Source organism: Catharus ustulatus, chromosome 3 (assembly GCF_009819885.2).
Source record: "Catharus ustulatus isolate bCatUst1 chromosome 3, bCatUst1.pri.v2, whole genome shotgun sequence".
In the NCBI taxonomy this organism is placed as follows: Eukaryota; Metazoa; Chordata; class Aves; order Passeriformes; family Turdidae; genus Catharus; species Catharus ustulatus.
In genome coordinates, this window is record NC_046223.1 from 65,312,007 (window position 1) to 65,334,750 (window position 22,744).

The window sequence follows — 22,744 nt, forward strand, 5'->3', positions numbered from 1 at the left end:
AGAAATACCTACAGCATACAGTCAATTTGTAGAAAAATGAATCTGTCATTTTCTATAACATAAAAACCTTTCACAGTGCTTCAGAATGAAGGTGTGAATAATGAAAAAAAGGGAAATGTGGTAATTCAATTAATTTGCATTTAGTTAGTGCAACTATGAAGAATAGTAAAGAAATTAAACTGAGAAAAATTATATAAATAAATAAATTTGAAACTGGATCCTCCTCTGCAATAAAATAAAATAAAAAATTCCTAGCTTCTGCAAATCACTGAAATTGTTAAAAAAATATTTCTATTGCATACATTTCATTTATGTTTAGTATATGCCCATTCTGCAGCCTAATTTACTCCTTGTCTCATCCTCATACTTGAAAATAGCAGAGCTATTGAAGTTCTGTATATAACTAATCTATTGGCCTTGTTTTTCACTGCTTTTATTCTGCAGGTTAATTAGTCATCTGCCATGACACTATCTTTACAAGAAACATATGTGTGTCAGTTTTTCTCTACATCAAAAATGAACTCCTGCTCTGCATAGATAGGTAGCATAATGATGAAGGGAAGAGGTTTTAGGATCGATTTTAATTTCTTTATTCATTTATGCCATTTGTTTCTGTGAATTTTTCTCTTATTTTACAGCATCTATGGAAACTCCAAAGTCAAAAGGTGAGTAATCTGATTTGTTTTGAAAATTGAAATGGAAGAATGCTACTATTACTTCACTGTAATAACAAAAAAAAAAAAAAAACACCTTCTTGTGGAAAAAAGCTTTAAACAGTATGACTTATTTAAAACAAACAGCCTTTTAAATTTGAATAATGTCTTCCTTGTGGCATCTCAAAGCATCTTTTCTGCAAATTTTTCATGGACTAACTGTAATTCTCCAACAATATGAAGTTCAGCTTCTAACCCTAACTCAAACCATAAGGCTTTTGTGACAGGAAGAAAGGAGAAGTAACCAATCTTCCACAGAGACCTGACACAAAGTAAAATTTCTCTTTTTGCCAGTCTAACTACAGGACAAAGCTGTTTTCTTTATGCAGTCTAGGGAGTTTTGCAGGGAGGTTTTTTGCAACAGTTTTTGCATACCTTTCATGCATGAACTGTTGGTGATAGTGGGTAGGAGGTGGGAGAGCATCAATGCTTGCTCCAAAGTTTGCTCCTTTCCACAAGGCACAGGGGACTGGGACTGGTGAAAAACATCAAGGACATAAATTCAAGCTGAGCAAATGTAGCAAATATTTAATTGTTTCACATCAGTCTGTGGTTTTTACATGCCTGCACTGTAAGTAACTAACTCCAAATTGCCTTCAAGAATGTTACAGATTTCAGCTGTAACTTAAACAAACTGGAAAATGGAATGTCAGGTAACAAACCACCATTCACTCTTAGCTCACGTTTATTTGTATCAAAGAACACCATACTTTTATATGCATTCCCTTTCAGACAAATGGGGAGAAAAGTTTTAGGAAGTTCAGTCAATTAAGGATAGGTAGAAAAAGTGGGTTTCCAATATATAATATAGGAATCATTCTGTTATTTCTGTTGTCAAAAAACAGCCTCACAACTGAAAGTGCTGGCCTCAGCCACTTAGTTTTACCATAGGATCAACCTGATATTGAACCTCAAATTGTTCTCCAGTGTCTAAGTAATGGCATCTTTGTTTTATTCTTCATTAAATAAAAATGAGCTGATTTTAGCTCTGGGGTAATTGTTGTTTTCTTAAAAAATTCTTGTTAGCAAGTCATCTAAATTTAACTTCATTTGCTAAATTTGAAACTCTAGCACAGCCTATACTCCAGGGGGAAAAATCATATTTATATTGAAATGTTACAGCTGTTCCTTTTGCCTTTTAGTAAAAATCACAAAAGATTGCTGTTATTTTCTTCTATTTTCTTTTATGATGCAGAGAAATTCTAGAAGTATTTAATGGTAGTCATTTAGTAGTGTTTAACGAAAACCATTATTTCTTTGTTATATATTCTTTGTTCTACATTGTTGCTATTTATTTGTTTGCTTCTCATTTTCCTGCTGTTAGTCCTTAGAGACTTAGCAGCTCTCCAGGCACAATGTGATTTTCAAAATTCAGTAGATGTTGGAAAATGTAAAATTTTTTAAGCATGTTAATGGAAGGTAAACAATTCTGTTCTGGAAAAAAGAAAGGCTTTTGATGAAATTCTCTGCTTTAGTAATTAAAAAAAAATCAGCTGGCATAGAAGGACATCTGGGCCATTCCCACTAGCCTGTACTTCTTATGAACTATCAAAATCATATGGAGCTTTCTTGCATTTTCTCACAAGCCACTACAGCATGACATTTTTTCATTTCTTCATATAACTGAACAGTTCCTAAACCATAACATACACTTCTTAGGTTAATGACTTATTGATGTTTGTGATGTCACAATGAGGAACCTCTGACCCCAGGGTTCAGTGAGTGAAAAGTTTTTTGTTTCCAGTGAGATTGATTTCTTTTAGTCTTCCATCACACTGAGCAAATATCTCTAAACAGCTTTAAAATCAGTGACATTTTAGAATGCATATTTTTGATGTGGATGCTAGTTATGCAACCTGACTCTTTTGGGATAAAAATATTTTGACGAATTTGATTGTAGCCTACAACTATTGAGACTGCAGAAATATTTGACTGATGAATTGCTCTCCTGACCACTTTCAGCATAAAACAATATCTGCTGAATTGTCTCTCATTTGTTTCCTAAGAGCTTACGGTGGAATCAGAGAAACAATTATAAAGTAAATTGCCCATTTGATCTACATTATGCCAAGTTGTCAAGAATTTTGCTGAGAAATAACAAAATACATGTGGGAGTATTGCTCCATTTATTTAATCTATTTTTTTAAACTATATTTTACTGAAAATGTGGATCCCTAATGAATTTCTAATTTTACCTTCATTTTATTTTGTATTGTTCCATGCAGGGGTTTTCATGGGTTTGGTTTGAGATGGAGGATTGTAGCTCTTCTTACTTTTTTTAATGCCTGCCATTTTGCAGAGGAGAAAATTATAATACATTACAACATTCATATTACCTAAATTATATGGCCAAAAGATCAGCTTTTCAACTAGAGAATACCTGGAACAGGATCATTTTTCACAAAGAGCTCATCTTTGAGGCTGCTATTCAGAAGTGGCAAGAACTTTAAAAATGCCCACTAGAAGAGATGACGTCTTGACCTAATCAGTCTCTATCCTGATAGAAACAGAGACAGCTAAACCTCCTGAATCTTATTTCAAACACTGACTCTACATGGCCAGGCTTCCTATTTATACAGATTTTCAAAGTGACTTCTATTACCTTGATGATAAAAGACCTCTCAGTGTCACCAAAGTAGCTCTCTTCTGAAAAAGCAAAGGGAGTAAGAGAATGTCCTGTTTGTCCTTCCAGATACTGCTCTGCCATGTCTAGATGATGTTACTTGGCAGTTCCCAAAGGTTGCTGAAACTCTGTTCTGTCTCAGCAAGTTCTTCTTTACAAGCACTCACTCACTCATGGGAGTGGTGTAGCATTACTGAAAGCACTGATAGCCAGAATATTGTTAATAATAGTGCTTGGTATGGCAGCCTTAATGTTTCGCAAGGATTGATGGTTCCTTTATGATAACCACACTCATGGTCTACCACCACATGCATTTGATGACTAAACACCCAATTTTCTCAGAAAGCTGTATTGTTCTTCTAGCCTGCAGTACAGTATCCAGAAAAAAATACTTTTATTCAATTAGTATTCCAGTTTTCAGAAATTTTATGAACCAAAACTGCTTTCATTTCAGCTTCATTTCTTTGAAGAAAGAAATAGTTCTCAATAACTCATTTAACTCTTCTCATAGCTGCTTTTGCAGTTTTAATGCTAAAAATATTTGTTTAAATGCATATGGGACAAGTTTCTGGTGTCCCTTTTCATATGTTTCTTGCCATATTCAAATAGGCTTATTCTTCAAGATATTGACCACATCAGTAAGCATTTTAGAAGCACTGTAATATTGATCTGATCAGTGGCAGGGCTCAGTGTTCAGATTTTTTTTGGCTTGTCAGTGTCTAGTTCATGGTTAGTATAAGTAGTACTGCTCATCTGGGCCCAGGTAACATGGATGATAATGGCAGAGGTCTACAATAAATATTAAGGGTCTTTGGTTCTCTGTCTTTCTCTGTGTTCATGAACACCAATAAAAAATTAGGAACTTGGATACAAATGGAATCCCTTTTTTTCTTTGAGGATCGAGTCAGACATATTTTCAACGTAGATTTTATTTTCAGGAAAATTGAAGATTGTCTTCAATAAAATAAGTTTCCTGAGGTAACCAAGGTGCAGAAGTGCAATATTTTACTGTTTACATGGAGCTTGCTCACAAACACCTGCTCACATCACAGCAGTAATCGATGCCTGTGAGTGGGTTCATCCCACTCAACATTAGGCAGTTCATCTAATGATACCTGACCTCTCACTGAATCTCAGGTTCAGGGAATCTGGGAACAGAAGATCATTCCTTTGGTCCTCAGCACACCAGCAGACATTGCAGATAGGCCATAGCTTATTAACTGAGATGATCTGTTGGAGCCATCATGCCCAGCAGTTTCAAAATGCTCTTAAAAGGATGTCCTGGAAATGCCCCTGGGGCCAGACTTGCAGTCAAGGCAGCAGGGAAACAGTGAGCACACAAGGAGGTACTTCAGAGGTTCTTTGAATTCCCTGACTTTATCAGAATAAATAATGATAACAGAATATGACCCTCAGAATTTACTTTATTTCTAAAAGCTAAACTCTTAATTTTCAACTGTGATTTGTTCTAATAAAATGACAGGACAAAATAACAAGCTGAGAGGTTGTTATATGTGATAATGACCCCAAAGCTGCAAAGACTTTTTCTATATCTATCAGATGTAAATTAATGTTCACTACCCACTTTGCATCCTGCCATTTATGCAGATTTTTTATTCTTTACACTACTTTCAAACAATGACAGTGAAGCTTGTTTTCTTAATGTCTTTTTTTTGTCTCAAACACGGTAAGAGGATAGGCTTTTAAATTAAAGCAAGGATTTTATTTAGCATAATAGTTATAAATAATGGCTACAAAAGCTTGGTTTCATAGAAGTGAAGTGTTGGAAGTGCCATTTACAGATAAATATGTAAATTAATAGATTTTAAATATTTTCTCCAAATAATTCAATGAGATAAGAAATATATAGGTTGTCCTAAAGATATATTCTTGTACATCACCAAACCTGCAGTGTAAATTTTCAGAAACTATAAAAGATACCCATATTTATATGAGTAAAGTCTGATGGTGCCCCTCCCTGCACCACCTCTTCTTAGATAGTTTCATCCTTAATATCCCTTGTCTCCCAAGATGTGCAAATGAATTTACGAGCTGTGCTTGCAAAGCTTGTGACTCAGCAACTGTATAGGTGCATGCATCCTGACCTGGGCTGTTACAGCTGTTTCCCCTGGTCTCAGTCAAGGTTAAGTAGCCCTCCTGAGCAAGTGGTCTGGTTCATGCCTCTTGCTTGCCCACTGAAAAATCTCAATACTCAGAAGGATCAAGTTAGATGTCATAACATGCAGTCCATCTGTGGCCTGCTACCTTCACTGAAACTAACTACATGCTTAAAACTGAGAATATGGGGCAAGGTTTTGCTGTGTCAGAGGTGCAGAGTGGAGATTTCTGCTGGTGCAATCAGAAAACTGTGCTTCCTTGGGGAATACTGAAATGGCTGGGCAAGGTAAAGACCTGCTTGCTTTGCTCTCTTCTCCATTACAAAATATGTGCTGCAGTTTAGCCCCTCTTTCACTTGACATCAAAGAATCATTGGAAGGACCTCAAAGATCATCTAGTTCCAAGACCCCTGCACTGGGCAGCCCCACCTTCTGCTTGATCATACTTACTATTTATTTTCTGAAAGAAAATAACAGACAGAAAAAAATTATGTATTTATATCTTGGTGGGGAATCTCATGGTTGCAAATCTTTGAAATCTTTTAACTCAAAATAATGTGTAAGCCTTTAAGAAGAGCTTTGTTTGATGCAGTAACACCTCTGACTAGAAATCTTACTTAAACTGTATCTTTTATTTGCAGCAGGACTTGAAAAAAAAGAAGGAAAAGCAACAAAGGCAGCAGTGCAAGGTAAAAAGAAAACAAAACATGTTGGCGTTATCTCTCTTAAAACACAATGGCACAGACACAATAACTTGAGATTCAGAGAGCAGGATGACAGCAACCTTTAAATCAATTGGTTCACCAGTATTTTTTTTCGAGTTCTGCAGTGTTTGTCAGGGCAACAGGGAATTTCCATTATAAAAATGGCTTTGTCCCATTTCCACAAAACTGCCACCCCAACAAAAAGTTTCAGGTAGTCAGCTGCCCACTTCAGATGAAAGGTTCTGTGCTGGGACTTAGTGTCCCAATGATCTTGCAAGAGGCTTCCTGCCCCTGTAGCCTGGACAGGGGGATCAGTCTGGGATCAGCTGTGCAGGCTCGGCCCGCTCGGGGCTGGCAACGGGGCCAGGTAGCCCAGCCCGGCGCTGCCGCTCGGCGGGGCCACTGGGGGCCAGCCGCCGCTGCCACTGGGCTCTGTCACCACGGCCCGGCGCTGCCCTGTGGTGGCAGGCAGGGATGGAGCCCCCCGCCGCCTCCCCGAGCCGCGGCCATGGCGGCGCCGGGCCCCCCCGTCTCTCCCCCGGGCTGCGGCAGAGGAGGGAAGGAAAGACCTCTCCCTCCTCTCTCCCCGCCCCCGTGCTGCCTGCAGGCAGCCAGGCTCCACCCGTGGTGCAACAGAGTAGCAATTTGTAACAATCGCAAAATGCCGACTTTGCAGCAGCTCGGCTCGGCACTCTGTCTGGCACTTCTGAGGTTGTAAATGTCAGAAAATTATACACATATTAGCCGCTCCTGAGCATTAGCCACATTTCCGGTTTAGGAGCAAAATCTTAGTCAAATTGGTGCGGCCTGTATTCGTGAAATTACTGTAACTTCCAATGAAGTACAGGGGTAGTAGCCCTCTGAAGTCAGCTGAGTTGTCCTTCTTGTCCCAGATGAAACATCAGCCTTGTGAAGAGTCACATGAGGATTCTCTGTACACTGTAGAGAATCTCAAAAACTTTTAAGACCAGATCTTGTAGAATTTTTTTCAAAAGTCTTAGGATTGGTATGGATAAGAATGACTGGGAATGTCTGACTAGGAACACCAGAAGAAAGACTGCAAAAACCTCATGTTGATGGCACATAGTTCAGAGGGACACAAAATCTGTGTATCCAGTGTCCCAAGCCAACAACAGCAGGAATACCAAGGAATGGTAAGGCCAAAACGAAACTCAAACCACTGAGTTAACACAAAAAGAGAAGGATTGATGCCTTAAACCATCTAAAGATGTGTCTTTTCCTATTATATCCATTTATATTTATTTTTAAAAAAAATTTATTATCATTACTTTCAGCATTATATACTGCATACTTGTTTCTTGTACACTTGTTAAAAGCAATTCCTTCTTTTTTACGTTAGTGTGGTAAGAAGCAAAGTAATAAAAAGGGGGTCTAAATCCCCAAAGCTTATTAGCTCAGACTTCCTTGATGTGATGCACTTCCTATCTGCCTACTGGAGTGATTTTTGTATTTACTCATGCTCAAATTGGCAGCTAGAGCCCTGATGATGAACTTGCCAGTAACCTTCAGAATAAGGTGTAAGACATGTTTACTGGAGTAGCTTTGGTCAGTCAAGTTCTTATCCCTTTCTTTTCTCCAGTTTCTCAGCTTCAGCTTTGCTCAGAATTACTCAAGCCAGCACAGACACCCTGCAGCAGCTGTCAGCTGCTTGGTAGTTGTCATGGAAAATGTTATAATTAGGTGGGCCTTGGCCTAGATTTCAGTCATTGTTAGGCTGGGTATCTCCACATCATTTTCCATTGCCACATAAGTTTTTCTCCAGACATCTGCACTGCTTGCCCTCCTTTTGTCTGTCTCAGGCACAATGAGGTGTGTGGTTGCTGTGAGATCTGTCCTTTCTACAATGTACCACCATTAGTGGGGATTTTATCTGCCAAGCATTTTAACTGTGTCATAAAGAGCACAGACTGAGCAGTACAAACTTTGGTTTCACATGGCTGGCATGGAGCAGTGTCTTCTAAACCATAGGTTGTGATACCCAAGGGACTCAAAAGGGGGACAAACTGTTTCCTATGACAGCAGTCAGCAGCACTGTCTCCCCATGCCAGCGCTATCTAGTCTCTCTAAGTCCAAGGAATAAGAGCAACATGTAATGTCTGTCACAACTATTTCTGCAGCTACTTCCCAGTGCTGGCAGCAGCTCAGCTCCTCTGATGCACAGAGGCAAGCACAAACTCTTTCACACATCAATTCCCTCTGCTTCTCATTTCTGCACCCTATATGTGTGCAGCTGCTGCCAACATGTTGATCACCCAAAGACAAACAAGCCAAAAAGTGCTTCTGGATGCTTTGTTAATATTACTGTATACTTATATTACTCACAGAAGAGCACTTTGCATCAGGATGCATTTCAAAGAGTAGAGGAATTCAGTCCTCATCAAAACTGACACTTGCAATCCAAGAGAAACAGTATAAGGAGACTTGCAGAAAAGTCTGGATGTTGGAGGCTGGATTTGCTTAGCAATCAGGACATAACTTCTTTGTTTCAAACAGTGGTTTTAGTGATTGTTGCAGCTTTGACCTCAAATCCCTACATCTGGAAATGGGCTGAAAGGTTGTAGCAACATCTCAGTTCAATGCTCTTCGGAGTTGTAAAGCCAAACTATAGGTAATATTTGTAACTGCTAAAAGATGAGCAAGAAGGCACTTAACTTCAACTATTTGATCAATTTGTTAGAAAAATGTCATAAGCAAATATCAGATGGTTTCCAGGAAGTTAATGCATATTACTGAGAATTAATCTCTAAAAGAGATAATAAAAAGGTAATTTTTTTTCTGTTGGTATCTAATAGTGCTAAGAAAAGAGATTAACCATCAGTTAAAGATGCTCATATCAGGCTAGAGGGTTTCATGTTTTTTCTCTGTGTATGAAAGGCAATAGATGGGTTCAAGATATATTTAAACACTTGAGGTCAACCTGCATTCAAATGCATTTTCATTAGTTCATTGTATTTTTTTTAATTTCCCATGTAAACATGTATTCTAACATTTCCTTTTTGTTTTCTTCTTTCACTTTTGCTTCCCTTTCCCTCTCTTTCTCCAGATAAACCAAAGATGAAACAAGGAAGTAAGTTATAGTTATGCTCCTTAAAATAACATCTTCCACAGGAGTTTGGGTAACTATACTCTTAACAATGGAGACGTACAACAGCTTTAATTTCTTACAGGCAGGTTTCTGAAAATAAAGGCTTTATGTCATGCTTTAAAATACTTATTTAGGCTAGACCTGTTTTCAGCTGTCTTCTGGTTTTTTGTTAACACTATTACACTGAAAGGAAACCCCTTGGGAATTTTTCATTACACATGAGCACAGAAGAAAAAGTTTTTCAGTCTTCCCACTGAGTTATATTTCGGTTCACAGAGTCTTCTGTGATTAACTTAATATTTAAAATTTGGATTTTTTTTTTTAATTACGACTATGAATATGTCTGAATATGTCCACCAAATATGCCTACAGATAACTGCAGTAAATTGTGTATTTTCTCATTTTGAAAATAAGGGACTGAATAATAAATTGGTGAGTACAAAACATGAAGATCAAAGCAAGAGAGTAGGAGTCGTTTCTGAAGCAGATGTCTGCAGTTTAGTGGGGAAGAGACAGCTTTATTTCAATAAAATTGCATTTTTGACCTTGCTCAACAGATTTCTTTCCCAAGTCTTCTCCTTTAAAAATTATATTGTATGGAAGTATTGCCTTTTTATAAACACAATGTAGAAAGAGAAAAACAATGAAAAATTTATCTCTTGACATCAGTCCCAACAGAAGAGGACTTTCAATGTCAACAACAAATTAGTTTTTTCCACTTGATGGTTATTTCTACCATAAATAAAAAGTTATTATTTATGGATTCCTTCAATTCAGATTCCCCTGGACCTCAGTTTGTCTTAGTCAGACACAAATACTAAATCATGAACAAGAAGCTTTATTGATATCATGATAAACTGCTATTTGCAGTCTATGCATATATAATAAAGAGAAAATTTGTGAAGTGTGTGTCATTAAGGCAGTAAACAATTACCACTAAAACTAGCTACTGTAGCTTATACAATTTTCATCTCTACTAAACACAACCTTTATCTCCTTAACACAAATCCTCCTCATCAGGAGTCTTGACTTCTTATCCTATGTGTAGAAATTAAGAGGGTCTTCTAACAGTTTGTTTAATATCCCCTGAAACTGAATTGCTGCTGTTTTTCAACAGAAGGAATTTTTGCTTCATATGTGATGGAGAACCTAGCATTTTCTCTTTTTACCAGAAAACCCTGTTAGCATTTCTCAGGTGTACAAAACAGTTTAACCAGCAGTCAGGTGGTTAAAAAACTTAAAATGCAGAACATCAAAATCCAAGTCTCTGGTCTTTTTGAATAAGTTTTGAGTAACTGTTTTGGGACAGTCTTATCTGCCTTTTTAATTTCGTGGGGGAAAGCTTTGGAGACATTTCAGCAGTCCAGAATAATGACAAATAATGACCTCACATTCTGTCTGAAACCAAATTCTTGTTTTCCATCTGGTGCAAATTTCTTACAGTTTTTGCAGGGGACTACCCTTACTTGAGGAATGCTGCTGTGACCTAGCTATCTTTACCTGTCTGTAGGCACAACGAAAGCAACTTTTCATCCACCTATTTCTCATTGCTATGTTGCTCACACACTTTGATCAGCATCTGATTTTTAGAAAATAATAGATCCAATAAGGCCCTTGCCGTTGCTCAGCAAGAATGGGCAATCCCAGATGAGAGAAATAGGCCACCAGTAAGTCAAAAACTCACTTTTGGTTTGGCAAAGAATTAGCTTTGACCTTTCTGGCTAAGAAAACTGAATAACTGTCCTTGTCTCATACTAAATTGATTATAATTAAATCTACAATAGTCAGTCCACAAAACACATTTTGTGGGCTGAACTTTCTGAATGATACCTGAGAATTTTTACAAATCTTACAATAACTACATTTTTAACCATGTCTTCCAATACATAGTTTTAATCTCTTTCACAACCTATATGCTTCATTCTCTCCTCTGGTTAAATCTCATTGTTTCCCTCAGTTGTGGTTTCTGACAGTCACTTTATTGGTATGACTAATTCTTTTACAGATCCTGGAAAAGAGAAAGAGTTGAAATCTCCAGCTGCCACAAAAGATAAAGGTAACATAGCAAGATGAATTTGTATATAACTCTTACATATATATGTAAATATATATATCTATATATAGATATAGATCTAGATCTAGATAGATAGATAGATAGATAGATAGATAGATAGATAGATAGATATCAATAGATAGATATCTATATAGATATATATCTAACTATGCATTTTAAAAAACTAAACTTGGAATGCATTGCCATTTCAGTTTTTAAAGTATAATTTAGTTAGGAATTTGTAACCATAATACTATTTCAGTAAATTTACTGTGAAACTTAATTGCCACTACCTGAATTAGAAGTGCAAAGAGAGCACTAGTTACACTAGTTGTAAAAATTTAGAAGGCTAAACTCAGAATTTAGGGACACTTGTTAACATTTATTAGAAGCTTCAAAGTGAAATAAGTTTTGAGTGATCTTTACTCTTTCATCAAATTTAAGGAAATTTGTGATTTCACTTTGTGAGCATGCTAAAACTGATAAAAATTAATTTTGTGTAGCACATTTAATTGGTACTTGTGTCAGTTAGAAACCAGCAATTATTCAATCAATCATTATCCTACAGGCATTAGATGTTAACCGTTTAACACTTTAGCTTGAAGATTAAAATTATTTTTTTTTACAGAACATGCTAAAGAAAAGGATGAAAAGAATCCTACATCTTTAAAACAAAAAGGTAAGAATGCATAATAAAATATAGAACTTGCTAAAACCACACAAAGTAGAATGAAGATGCTAATTTTTTAAGCAATCTTTATCAGTCTTTTTCATTATAAACTTTAACCAATCAAAATTTAATTAGTTAAAATATTCTACAGGATTTATAGCTTTAAAATGTGGGGATGGGGGGGAATATAAATAGAAGACATCAGACAATTAAATTTCAGAGTTTTCAAAATTAATTAAATCAATATCATAAACCACCCTGTGTAATAGTCAATAACATTACAAATAAGGTCTCAACAATGCCAAGTCTTTAATAGGGGCCAGTTAAGAAATTCTGAACTGAATCATTTCACAAACATGTGAACATAACAGGATGAAAGTAGGGTTTATGAGCACGAGTGGGAAAAATGCTTCCCTAAAAGTTCTGGGGTTTTAGCAATCCAGTCAACCATCTGCAACATGAGAGGTGGTCTCAATCTTTTCTGTTTTTCTTATCCTTTTTTCTGTTGCCAATTTGATCAGAGTAGATGGTTAATTCAGTTAAATTTCCTTTCATCAACTGTTTTATTGGGTGCTTTTTGCACATCCTTTTTCTTCCCTCCATTCTAGAAAGAACTTTATTTGGGTGAAGTTACATATGGATAAGTCTTATTTGGCATCTTCAGAATAAAAAAGATCTAACATATATATAGTCAAATTAATATTTAATTTAAGTTACAGTCTATAACTATTATAAATCTACAGCTATATATAAATATATGGTCTGCAATATATAGACTTTAGTATATAACTATTTCAAGTTTCAGGAGTTCTATGCAATTTTAAAGAACTGAATGAAGAGGTCAACTCAAGCAGTATTGAAAGATGACAAAAACATATAAAGCAAAGGAGGAATAATTTATTGCTAGATATATTTTCAAAATCCTAGAATCTATGTTCATTCACTCACTTCTTTATTCAAAAATTTAAATTGCATTATGGCAATCTGAAAATTCTATGGTGCATATATTGTTCTGTGCGTGTTCTAATGCATGCATGCCCCATTTACAGAAGCTTGGTTATCTGGACCAGAACTGTATACCCAAACTCTCTAGAGTCCTGTGGCCCTCTCCACAGACTGCCTATAATCTGTGTCTGCCTGATGGTGTTGTGCTGGAAAATTAGAAGGATCACTCTGCCCTCTCCTTGCCTGCACGGAGCATGTGTATTCAGCCTGCTGCTCCTTTCAAGGCATTACAGGGAGGCACAGAGAAGAGAAAAAAGAGAGACGACCCAAAGACTCTTTAATAATAGTTTCTTTTGAGCAAATGAACAGTGGTTTGCCAACCCTGAAGAAGTTTCCATACTGTGTGTGTCCTTTGTTGAGAGTGGCAACAGTACTGCTTTTTGTCTCCTGTGCTCATGTTTAACATATCAGCAACAACAATTACCAAGTTAGTAGTAATTAATAACTACAGGTCCTTCTGGAGGTTAGACTTTCTCCACCTAACCTTCAGAAAAGAGCAGGTAGGAATTTCTTTTAAGTGTCAATAAAGCCGAAAACGTACTGCTGAATATATCTGTAGAGACATCAGGCTCCTGAGCCCCTGCAGTAGCACTGATGTCCAGCCCAGCTGAGCCTGTCCCTCAGATCCTGAGAGCTCTTGCTGGTGCAGCCATCACTGTTTCCCATAATAGGCATCAAACTGGCATAGTTCTGTGCCTGTGCCTAAAAATGAGGATGCTGATTAGTGAGTTCATTTGAAAATATATCAGCATAAAAGACTATAGGAACAATTTAAAAGCTGTGGGGAGAAACTTCTAGAAATCTTGGTGCCTGTGTATTTTCTTATTGCATTATGGATTACTCTGCTGTATAAACAGGTATTTAGCATTATTAGTCCCTCATTTCAGACATCATATCTGCCCAAATTGCAGTTAATAAATTAATCAAAACCTATTTGCAGGCCATTTCTTCCCCTCTCCATCACCTCTCCAAGCTTCATGAGTGGGCCTCTAGAAAGGTTATTGACCAGGTCACTGGGGACTTCTTTTTAGTCTTTGCAACTTGGTGGTTTGAAATTTTTTTTCTGAAAGTGGATCTTTCTGGAAAATAAAAATATATCAAAGTAAGGATTTTTTAAGATTGCATATACTTCCTAATGATGTATCTTGGGAGATTGTTACCATTCATATAAACTAAGCAAAAGAACTCTTCTAGGTGGAGTGTTAAATACTTGTGGTGATTAAAGTGTGTCTGGCACCTTATGCAATAAAAAAGGTATCATCACACCTCATTCCCCTTGAAGGATGGGCTAAGTTTGAACGAACAAGGAGGATTCCAGACCAAAAACCCTATCCTAAAGCAGGTTATTTTTCATAAACTGAGGCATGGTGGTTTTATTTAAAGCAGAAAGAGGAAAAGTAAATCCCTGAATTTAGAGTTGTTGCTGGGATACTCTATAGATCATAACCCTACAGAGTTACTTTATCTATTTTATGAGGTGAATAAAATATCTTCAGTCTTGAAGCCTAATTTTACTGAGAGCAGTTAAAGAGAACACAGAATAGTAAGTTTTCCACTTCTTAGTGATACAGGACACCTAAAGACTCTGTCTGAATTTATAACCGGCTTTTCAGCTCTTCCCTGCATTAAAGAGTAAAGAAGCCCATTTGTACTCACAAATATAAAAACTGATTTTCGGTTGACATAAGCATAGTCAAATAACTTGAGGCCAGTGAAACTGTAAGGTATAATTTTCCACATGGTTTTTGGGTAGGTATCTTACCCAGCTAACAAGAGTAGAAGTTCATTCATCCAGAGGGTGTAACAGTGGCACTAAAAGTTTGTAATATTTCATATATACCTCCTCATTTATTTTTTCTAAGATATTTTCATTATGCAGAGTTATTAAATTCACAGCATTTTCACATATCAATAACATAAATTTATTCTCACCCTGTGTTCCATGATTTATTTTCCAAACAAATGCTCTTTTTCTTCTTCTTTGCTTTTGACATGTTTTGGGATGTCTTTGAATATTTTCTTATGTCAGCTATGTGTGGATAACAAACCTATTTATTTTTATGCACAGATTGATAGGGGAAATAAGTCAGTAGTGTGTATTTCTTTCTTGCCATAAAAGTTATAGTATACTGTCATTAAAGAAACAAATGAGCTGATTTGCAATTTGCACTTGTTATTCAATACTTGTGTTTCCTTTAAAGCAAAAGTAACATGAAATAATATCTTGCCTGTGGCATTTTTTATCTTAACTTGTAACATACCCTTTTTCCCCTTCAAAATGGAGTTATACTGTGAGCAGTAGCAGTTCACATTTCTGTCTATTTCCATTTATTCATTTGTCATTGTCATTTGCACGAGAACAATATCTTTATCTGAGGATATCACACTCTGCTGCTGCTTCATCATTCTGTACCATTCTCCTAACTTGACCTATCTTCCCTCCTGGAGTAGAATGTGGGAGGAAAGCGCTATGGTGAAATCTGGCTTTAAGCCAGCTTTATGTTTTTCCCCTTCTGGGACCACCAATAAAGTGGTCAGTTGAGAGCAGAAATTTGAAAAGGCCTCAGTGAGTACTTGTTTAAAATTCTGAAAATGAAAAGCTGCTCCCTGGAAGAAAAGCAGAACTGGTGATCTCCTTGGTTCAGAGGATGGGGAACATGATACACCATGTAAAGTGTCCTGCACTGAGATCTGCATCCAAAAGTTTTAAGAGTCAAAATTGCTGAACCTTCCTTAGGAGCTATATATTGCAGGAAATCTGAAGGAGATCTGCTACATGGATGGAAAAAGCCCAGCATGGGCATATGGCACAAAACCCACAAGGCCAAAGATTTGTGGCTGTGGCTGCAAGAGTGACTGCTCACCGCTGAGATCACCAGTGTGCCCGAAGTGGTCAAGTGAGGCAGCTGTTGCCTCAAGTCTTTTAATATAGTCAACATAGAGGCTACTTCAAAGGATTTCAGGCTTCATACTGGAAGTTTGCTCTCAGACCCCTGAAGAAGAGTCCACCTGCTGCTGTGAAGATCAGGCTTCTAACTTCATAACCTATCCCTGTGCAGTGTGGTTTCTCCAACAGCTTCAGCTGGAAGGGATTTTTTTCTGTTATAACTCACACTTAAATCCAGATGGATAAGTGGGATTGCTTCCTGGTACCATGGCAGCCAGGAGGATGTTCAGAGTTAAAATTATTTTGTAAAGGATCCTCTTTTAGCTTTTTCTGTTTTACCGAAGATTTGGTTTACTCTCACTTGGAATAAATGAAGCTTAGGTGCTATATCCTGTCAGATGGAATGCATCTGGGTCTATTTAGCATTCTTCAGTCTGTGACATTCTCTCACTCAAACCACATACATTCATAACCCTATCAAATTATTTTTTCACTTTAGATAAAACTATTTTCTCCTAATTTCCCTGATAAATACACATAAGATGTCAAGAGACTGTTGGTTGAAAAAAATTTAAACATCAGTTGTTTACACAACAGAGTCTATGCTTTTCTGTGCTTACTGACCCTGAATGCATATTCTCTGAAGGACTGAGGCAAAAGATATATTCTTCAGACTGAAAAAGCAGAAAATACCTTCATTAAATTTTGGATAAGACCTAAAGAATTCCTAATCCTGTATCATTGCTTGCATTTTCCTCATTTTATTTCTAATTTTTATCTTCTGTGTGGTCTCAACAGACAGTCACCAAAAGCAATTTCTATTCTTGCTTTTGCTACTGACATTATTACCTTAAAAACAGTCTGGAGAGGATGTAAAGAGAGGTCAGGTTCAGATCTATTTATGTTCACAATTTTAGTCTTGATTTTTAAATATTTATTGAGTTTTCTTTCAAATGTAGAAGGTACTCCTGCCTTCTAAGTCTCAGAAACCTAATTATCTCCCTACAGATTCCCTGAAAGGAAAAAATCCCAAGAATCCAGAGAGCTTAAGAGAAAAAGGTAAGTGAAGAAGTTAAGAAATCCACACCTGAATATCAGAACAGTTATTCAGTCTAGAAAGAGCTCTTGAGTAGGAATAAAGAAGTGCGGAAAACTAAACCCATCCTGGTTTCTGTTTAGTTTGTTTTAGCTACTGTATTGTTTTTAATAATATTCGTACAGATCCCAGTAGGATCTATAGGATTCATCTGGGTTTCTTTTAAATGTGGATATTTGAATTTGTACCTTGAGAAAAATACTAAAATTTATTTTTATACCACTTTTGGATGTTAGTTTGTCAAAACTTAGTTGTCTAAATCCCATAGTGGGAACCTTACTGAAGGGAACTGGACTAAATCTGGTCCACGTGGCTACAGCTCAGGCATGTGGGTGTCTGAGAATGAAACTGGTTGAGGCTACTGACAGATCCAGGTGAGAGTGACAGATGTGTCAAGATTTTTTCTTTATTTGTTGGCAACATGGGCACATGCATCTCTGTCTCTAACCCTTTCAATTGCAAGACCACTGCTCACTGTTCACTCAGGGGTCAAGGGCTGCTTGATAGCATCTATTTGGAGAAAACCCTATTTGTTGCAATGCAATGTGTATCGAACACTCTCTTTCTGGAGAGTACTGAAACACCTGAAAAAATTAAACTAAACAGCAAAGGCTATCAGAACTGTGCCTGGTTCCTGAGCTGGAACAGCACACCTGAAGTCCAAATTGTTTCAAAGTCCCATTTTTTGGAAGCTGGAGGCATTTGATGGCTGCTGAAGAGGTATAGAACAAATGACACACTTTTGCAAGGAATGTATTATTCCTTGTAAAAACTAGGAAATGAAGCCAGGACATCTCTTGTGGCTGAGAATTCTCATCTGTGCCAATGCTGCCAGTCCCTGCATCTCACCTGGGCACCAAAAGATCATAGTTTTCCTTTCTTTGTGCTTAGCTAACTCCTGAATTTTTGGGGGGCTTTTGGGGGATTTGTTTGTTTGTTTGGTGGTTAGTTTTTGTCCTTGGGTTCTGCCTTGTCAGTTACTAGAAGTAGAAAAATAGAATATCAGAATATCAGGTTTTTTTCTCATCTCCTTTAATACTTTGTCATATACTGAAGAAAAATAATTAAAGATACAATTAAGTTTCTGGGCTATTCATTTTGACATAAAATATAAGAATGTACATTTGAAGGATGAGCACTGCTCTTTTTTTATAGCCGGTGTGCCTGTCATTTTAAAAAGCTCTATATATGCAGGAAGTGAAATTCTGTTCACAGGCAATGCCCATATGGCCTTTTAGATATTAAAAGAATATTGGAGCTCTGAATGAGTAGCTGGTCCTTTTGTCACTCCTGAATAAAAAGTAACTCCCACTTGCCTTTATCAGCAGCCTCTGGCTTTCAAGACCAGTATTCCTAATATTTCAATTGTATCAATATGGATTAATTTTTTATTAGGGTTCAGCAAAAGAAAAAGTCATTGGTGCCAACTGCTCTGTAGAATTTCTTTCTTCTTTGTAAGTAATTCTTCATTGTCTGCTTGAGAGGGCTCTACACTTTCCTAAAAATGCAAAGAAACTAATGGCATATTGAAGGCTTATTATTTTGCATATCCAAGACTAGGAAGATGAATGGATGACCTTGTTTTTTGTCCTGTTCTTTATTTCCATGCTGTTAAATCCATTTAATTATCACATCTTTTTTGCTCTCCACATACCAAACTGTTTGACTTGCTTTCTGTTCAAGTGTCATTTTATTTCCCTAACCTGACTTGTGATAAATGTTAAATGTTTCTTTCTAGAGACCAGTAAAAGAAAAGATGTGAAGCCTCCAGCAGCCTTAAAGGAGAAAGGTAACGTCTTATCATTATGTGGTTGGCAAATAACAAGTCTTCTGCTGGTATGTCAGTGCAGGTTTGATATATTTTGAATTACAGGCTGTTGGCAAAAAGGGACTAAACCTAGATTCTTCTCATTTAATAGATCTGATATATTGAAAGGAACAGTGTCTGACATGATTCAGAAATAATGAAGTGATAACCCTTCTTATTGTGGTGTTCTTTAACTGCTGTCTGACTGCACAGCCAAAATTGCAGTGGGAGTGCTATAGTCTGTTCTGAGTGAATTAGTAACAACAGAGCTTCTACTGAATGCACATGACAGGCTGAAATAATAGGCTGCGCAGGAAATGAGTGCATGGTTTGACCTGCAGAAACTTTACCATAAAATTTAGTGGGAATTATTTGTAGCTTGCTTTCGACTTTAGTTTGTGCCTTTTATTGAATTAAATGGAAGTTCTAATTCTTAATTCTAACTCTTTTATGTATTTGGTTGATCTGGTGTTATGCATATTTGTTACAGTACCAATGAACACAGTGTATGTTTACCTTGCTAATTTTCTCCTTTCATTTTTGTGTTTGATTTCTTTTTCAGACTCTTCAAAACGGAAAGAAATTAAGACTTCAACTAATCCTAAGGATAAAGGTAACAATCCCAAGTTGAACTAAACCATAACATAAGTTTCAGTTGAGAAAACAAATCCTTTGTGCAAGGAGTCACAAATTAAATCTTGGTTTCTTTGGTTAGCTATCCCTAAATATCCTTGAATGGCATATTTTACTGCTGAACATTCTTTTTACCTGGCTGAACAAGTGACAGGTGCATATGAGGTTGTACAAGCAAGTTGCAGCTGTGGTAGTTTACGGACTCCAAAGTCAAAAGGACTTATTTCTTATTTCTTTATTTTGTCTCATTCTTTCTATTTAAATTAGTTATTTCAGATTGCATTTTACTTCTCCATAATATTTGATTGCATTAACCATCAAATAAAAATTAATTACAATTTATAGTACATCTCAAATATTAGGAATTTTTAGGCACTGTAATTATAATTAACCAACTATGTTCAGGTTTATTTATATCACATAAATTCAAACAAAACTTACTTTTACTTTTATCTTCTTTGCATATGGATTAAATGCCATTTTTTCATTATAAAACAATCACTCAGGGTAAATCTGTAAATAATTTAACATGGATAAAAATATGTAATAACATGTTAGCTAATATCAGTTATTTAAATTATGGGAATGTAGTATTCAATCTTGAAATCTTCCAGATGGTTTTGAAAACTGTTTCAGATAATTGAATAATACAGCTTCCTATCTTTAGAGTTTCCCTAAGGAATACTAGAAATATTGAGGCAATATTTTCTCTGACAAAGTTATGAAAGACAACATTTAGAAGTTTTCAAGTGCAGCTATTTCACCTAGTGTGTGGCAGAATAGTGGAAAGCAGTTATTATTTTGCTTATCATTCTGAATCAAAGTAAATGCTTAAGTGCTACCAGAAAGAGGTGCTATTGGAGTAGCCCTGTCAAGAAGGACTTGGAGGTACTAGTGACTGAGGGGCTGGACATCAATATGCTCTTGCAGACAAGAGAGCCAATTGTATCCTAGGCTGCATCCAAAGCAGCATGGCCAGCAGGTCACAGGAGGTAATTCTTTCCCTCTACTCTGCTCTGGTGAGATCACACCTGCAGTGCTGCATGCAGCTCTGGGGTCCCAGCACATAAAGGACATGGACCTGCTGGGACAAATCCAGAGAAAACCACCAAGATAATTAGAAAAATGGAGCACCTCTCCTATGCAGAAGGGCTAATGTTCAGCCTGGAGAAGAGAAGGCTTTGGTGTGACCTAACTGTGGTCTTCCAGCAGCTGAAGGGAGTCCTCAAGGAAGAAGGAGTGAGACTATTTACGGGAACATGTAGTGTCAGGACAAGGGAGAAAGAGAATAGATTTAGATTAGACATGGGAAGAAATTTTTTACTGTGAGGGTGGTGAATATGTTGCCCAGAGTAGCTGTGGATACACCCCTGGAAGTGTTCAAGGCCAGGTCAATTGGAGCTCTGAGAAATGTGGCCTAGGCAAAGTTGTCCCTCCTGCCATTGCAGGGAGGGTTGGAACTAGGTTATATTTGAGATTCCTTCCAACCCAAACCATTTTATGTTTCTATGGAAGTGAATTAGGGCTTAAGTAGTCTGAAACTTCTTGTATCAGTCAAAATAGATGAACCTGAATTGTCAGTTCAAGATCCAGGGCATTAGAAAAATAGGGACACACTATTGTACCATTCCATTTAGTTTACTTCAGTCAATAGGGAATCAACTCTTCACAGAAAGAGTTGGCAAGTGTTGAAGGAGGCCATCCAGAGTAGTGGTGGAGGAATCTGTCCTGGAAGTATCAAAAAACATTATGGATATGACATTTGAGGAAAAGGTTTAGCAGTAAAAAATGGTGGAGGTGCTAGGCTGACATTTGGACTTGATCTTAAAGGTCTTTTACAACTTTAATTCTGTGGTTCTAAGTGGGGGCAGCTTTTTGTACATTGATTATTGGTTTAATAGGACTTGGTTTTTTATATTAAATTTGAAGCAAGCAAGGTCTTTGGTCTTCCTATTAAGTACTTGCAAAAATGTCTATGAAACTTAAGTAAATAAACATTAATTAGACCCTTAAGTATTTGACTCTTGACCTTATCATTGAGTTTCTTCTCTAATTCTTCTCATAAATATTCCGGGTTGGAAGATTGCTTAATGTAAATAATAATGAAAATAAAATCATATTTACTTCAAAAGATCAAGAATTGTAAAGAATAAATACATGTCTGTAAAAGTGTTTTAATTGCAATGCTAATGAATTAGCTTCAGTGAAGTGTCAAACACCCACCCAACTACACAAAGTATTTTAAAAGGACTTAATTAGCTCAGTTTGATCAGTGAAACAACTGGTGAATAACAACTCCTGCCAAATTCCAAACCTGAATTATTTCAAGGAAGGATTTGTTTAATTAAACACTGTAGAATTTCACTGGCTGCACATGAAGTGGTTTATGCTCAGTGTATTTGAAAAAGAAAGTTACTACCCAGAGGTGATTAACTCTACTATCTCTCTTCTCTTTATAGTAAAATTAAGTCTTCTTCCTGTAGTAGCTGATAAAGCACATGCAAGATTTTTCTCACGGTACAGCAGTAGGAAGGACGAGCTAAGCTCAGAAATGAACTTTCATTTCATGCAGATGTTTTCAACATGGCCTAACTTTTTAACCTACAGATCAAAACACTGTAAGAAACATAGAAATCTATGCTGTTGTGTTGTCTTACAGTCTTATAGTTTCCTGCTTGTCAAAACACAATGAAGATTTGACTGTTTAGTGTGAAGAATGCTGAGTTTAACTCTACTGCAGTTTGAGGTCACTTTAGAGACACCTATGATTTTTCTGTTAAAGAAGCGTGGGTGAAGTCTGAAATAGAATTGATTGCTTTTATACTTACATCAGGATATTTGGTTGAGCAATGCCATAACTTAGTGGAGTTTGATAGTGCTGGGTTTGCACAGCCTTTACCAGCTTCCCAAGTGAGATGGGCACTACCCACTTCAGTTTTTGCACACAACCTTGTATGTTATCTGTGGATGTACTTGATGCCTTGCACAGCTCACTGAGAACAAATGATGTCTCATACCTGAGATAGCATTTCTCTTTGACTCTAGCTGACTCTAAAACAACTTAAAATATTTAGATTAGATTCTGTCAAACACATCATTAGGTCAACTGCCTCATAAATCTTGTGTGTCTTAGGTCTGCACAGTAAGCAGGACTACAGATCCTTCAAGGCCCCTGAAGCAGGACTGCAACAGAAAAGTTGAGTAGGAAAGTTGAGCTTCAGTGGGAATATCTCAGGTTCCACACTCATGCATAGTGACACAATTTTGTGTCAACAATAGGATCCAGTAATTTGCTAGTCATCAAAGTTTGTGATACAGCAAATCTTGCAC

At 36.8% G+C, this 22,744-nt stretch overlaps 1 protein-coding gene across 1 annotated transcript in view; it reads left to right on the plus strand.

Annotated features, from left to right (window-relative positions):
- The window catches only part of TRDN (triadin), a 219,772-nt gene that overhangs the window by 144,083 nt on the left and 52,945 nt on the right, over window positions 1-22,744 (plus strand). The window contains exons 20-27 of the mRNA XM_042779095.1: window positions 639-665; window positions 6,095-6,142; window positions 9,222-9,245; window positions 11,269-11,319; window positions 11,945-11,995; window positions 16,887-16,937; window positions 18,713-18,763; window positions 19,344-19,394. Of these exons, the coding sequence (XP_042635029.1) occupies window positions 639-665; window positions 6,095-6,142; window positions 9,222-9,245; window positions 11,269-11,319; window positions 11,945-11,995; window positions 16,887-16,937; window positions 18,713-18,763; window positions 19,344-19,394 (354 nt within the window). The remainder of the gene's footprint in view (window positions 1-638; window positions 666-6,094; window positions 6,143-9,221; window positions 9,246-11,268; window positions 11,320-11,944; window positions 11,996-16,886; window positions 16,938-18,712; window positions 18,764-19,343; window positions 19,395-22,744) is intronic.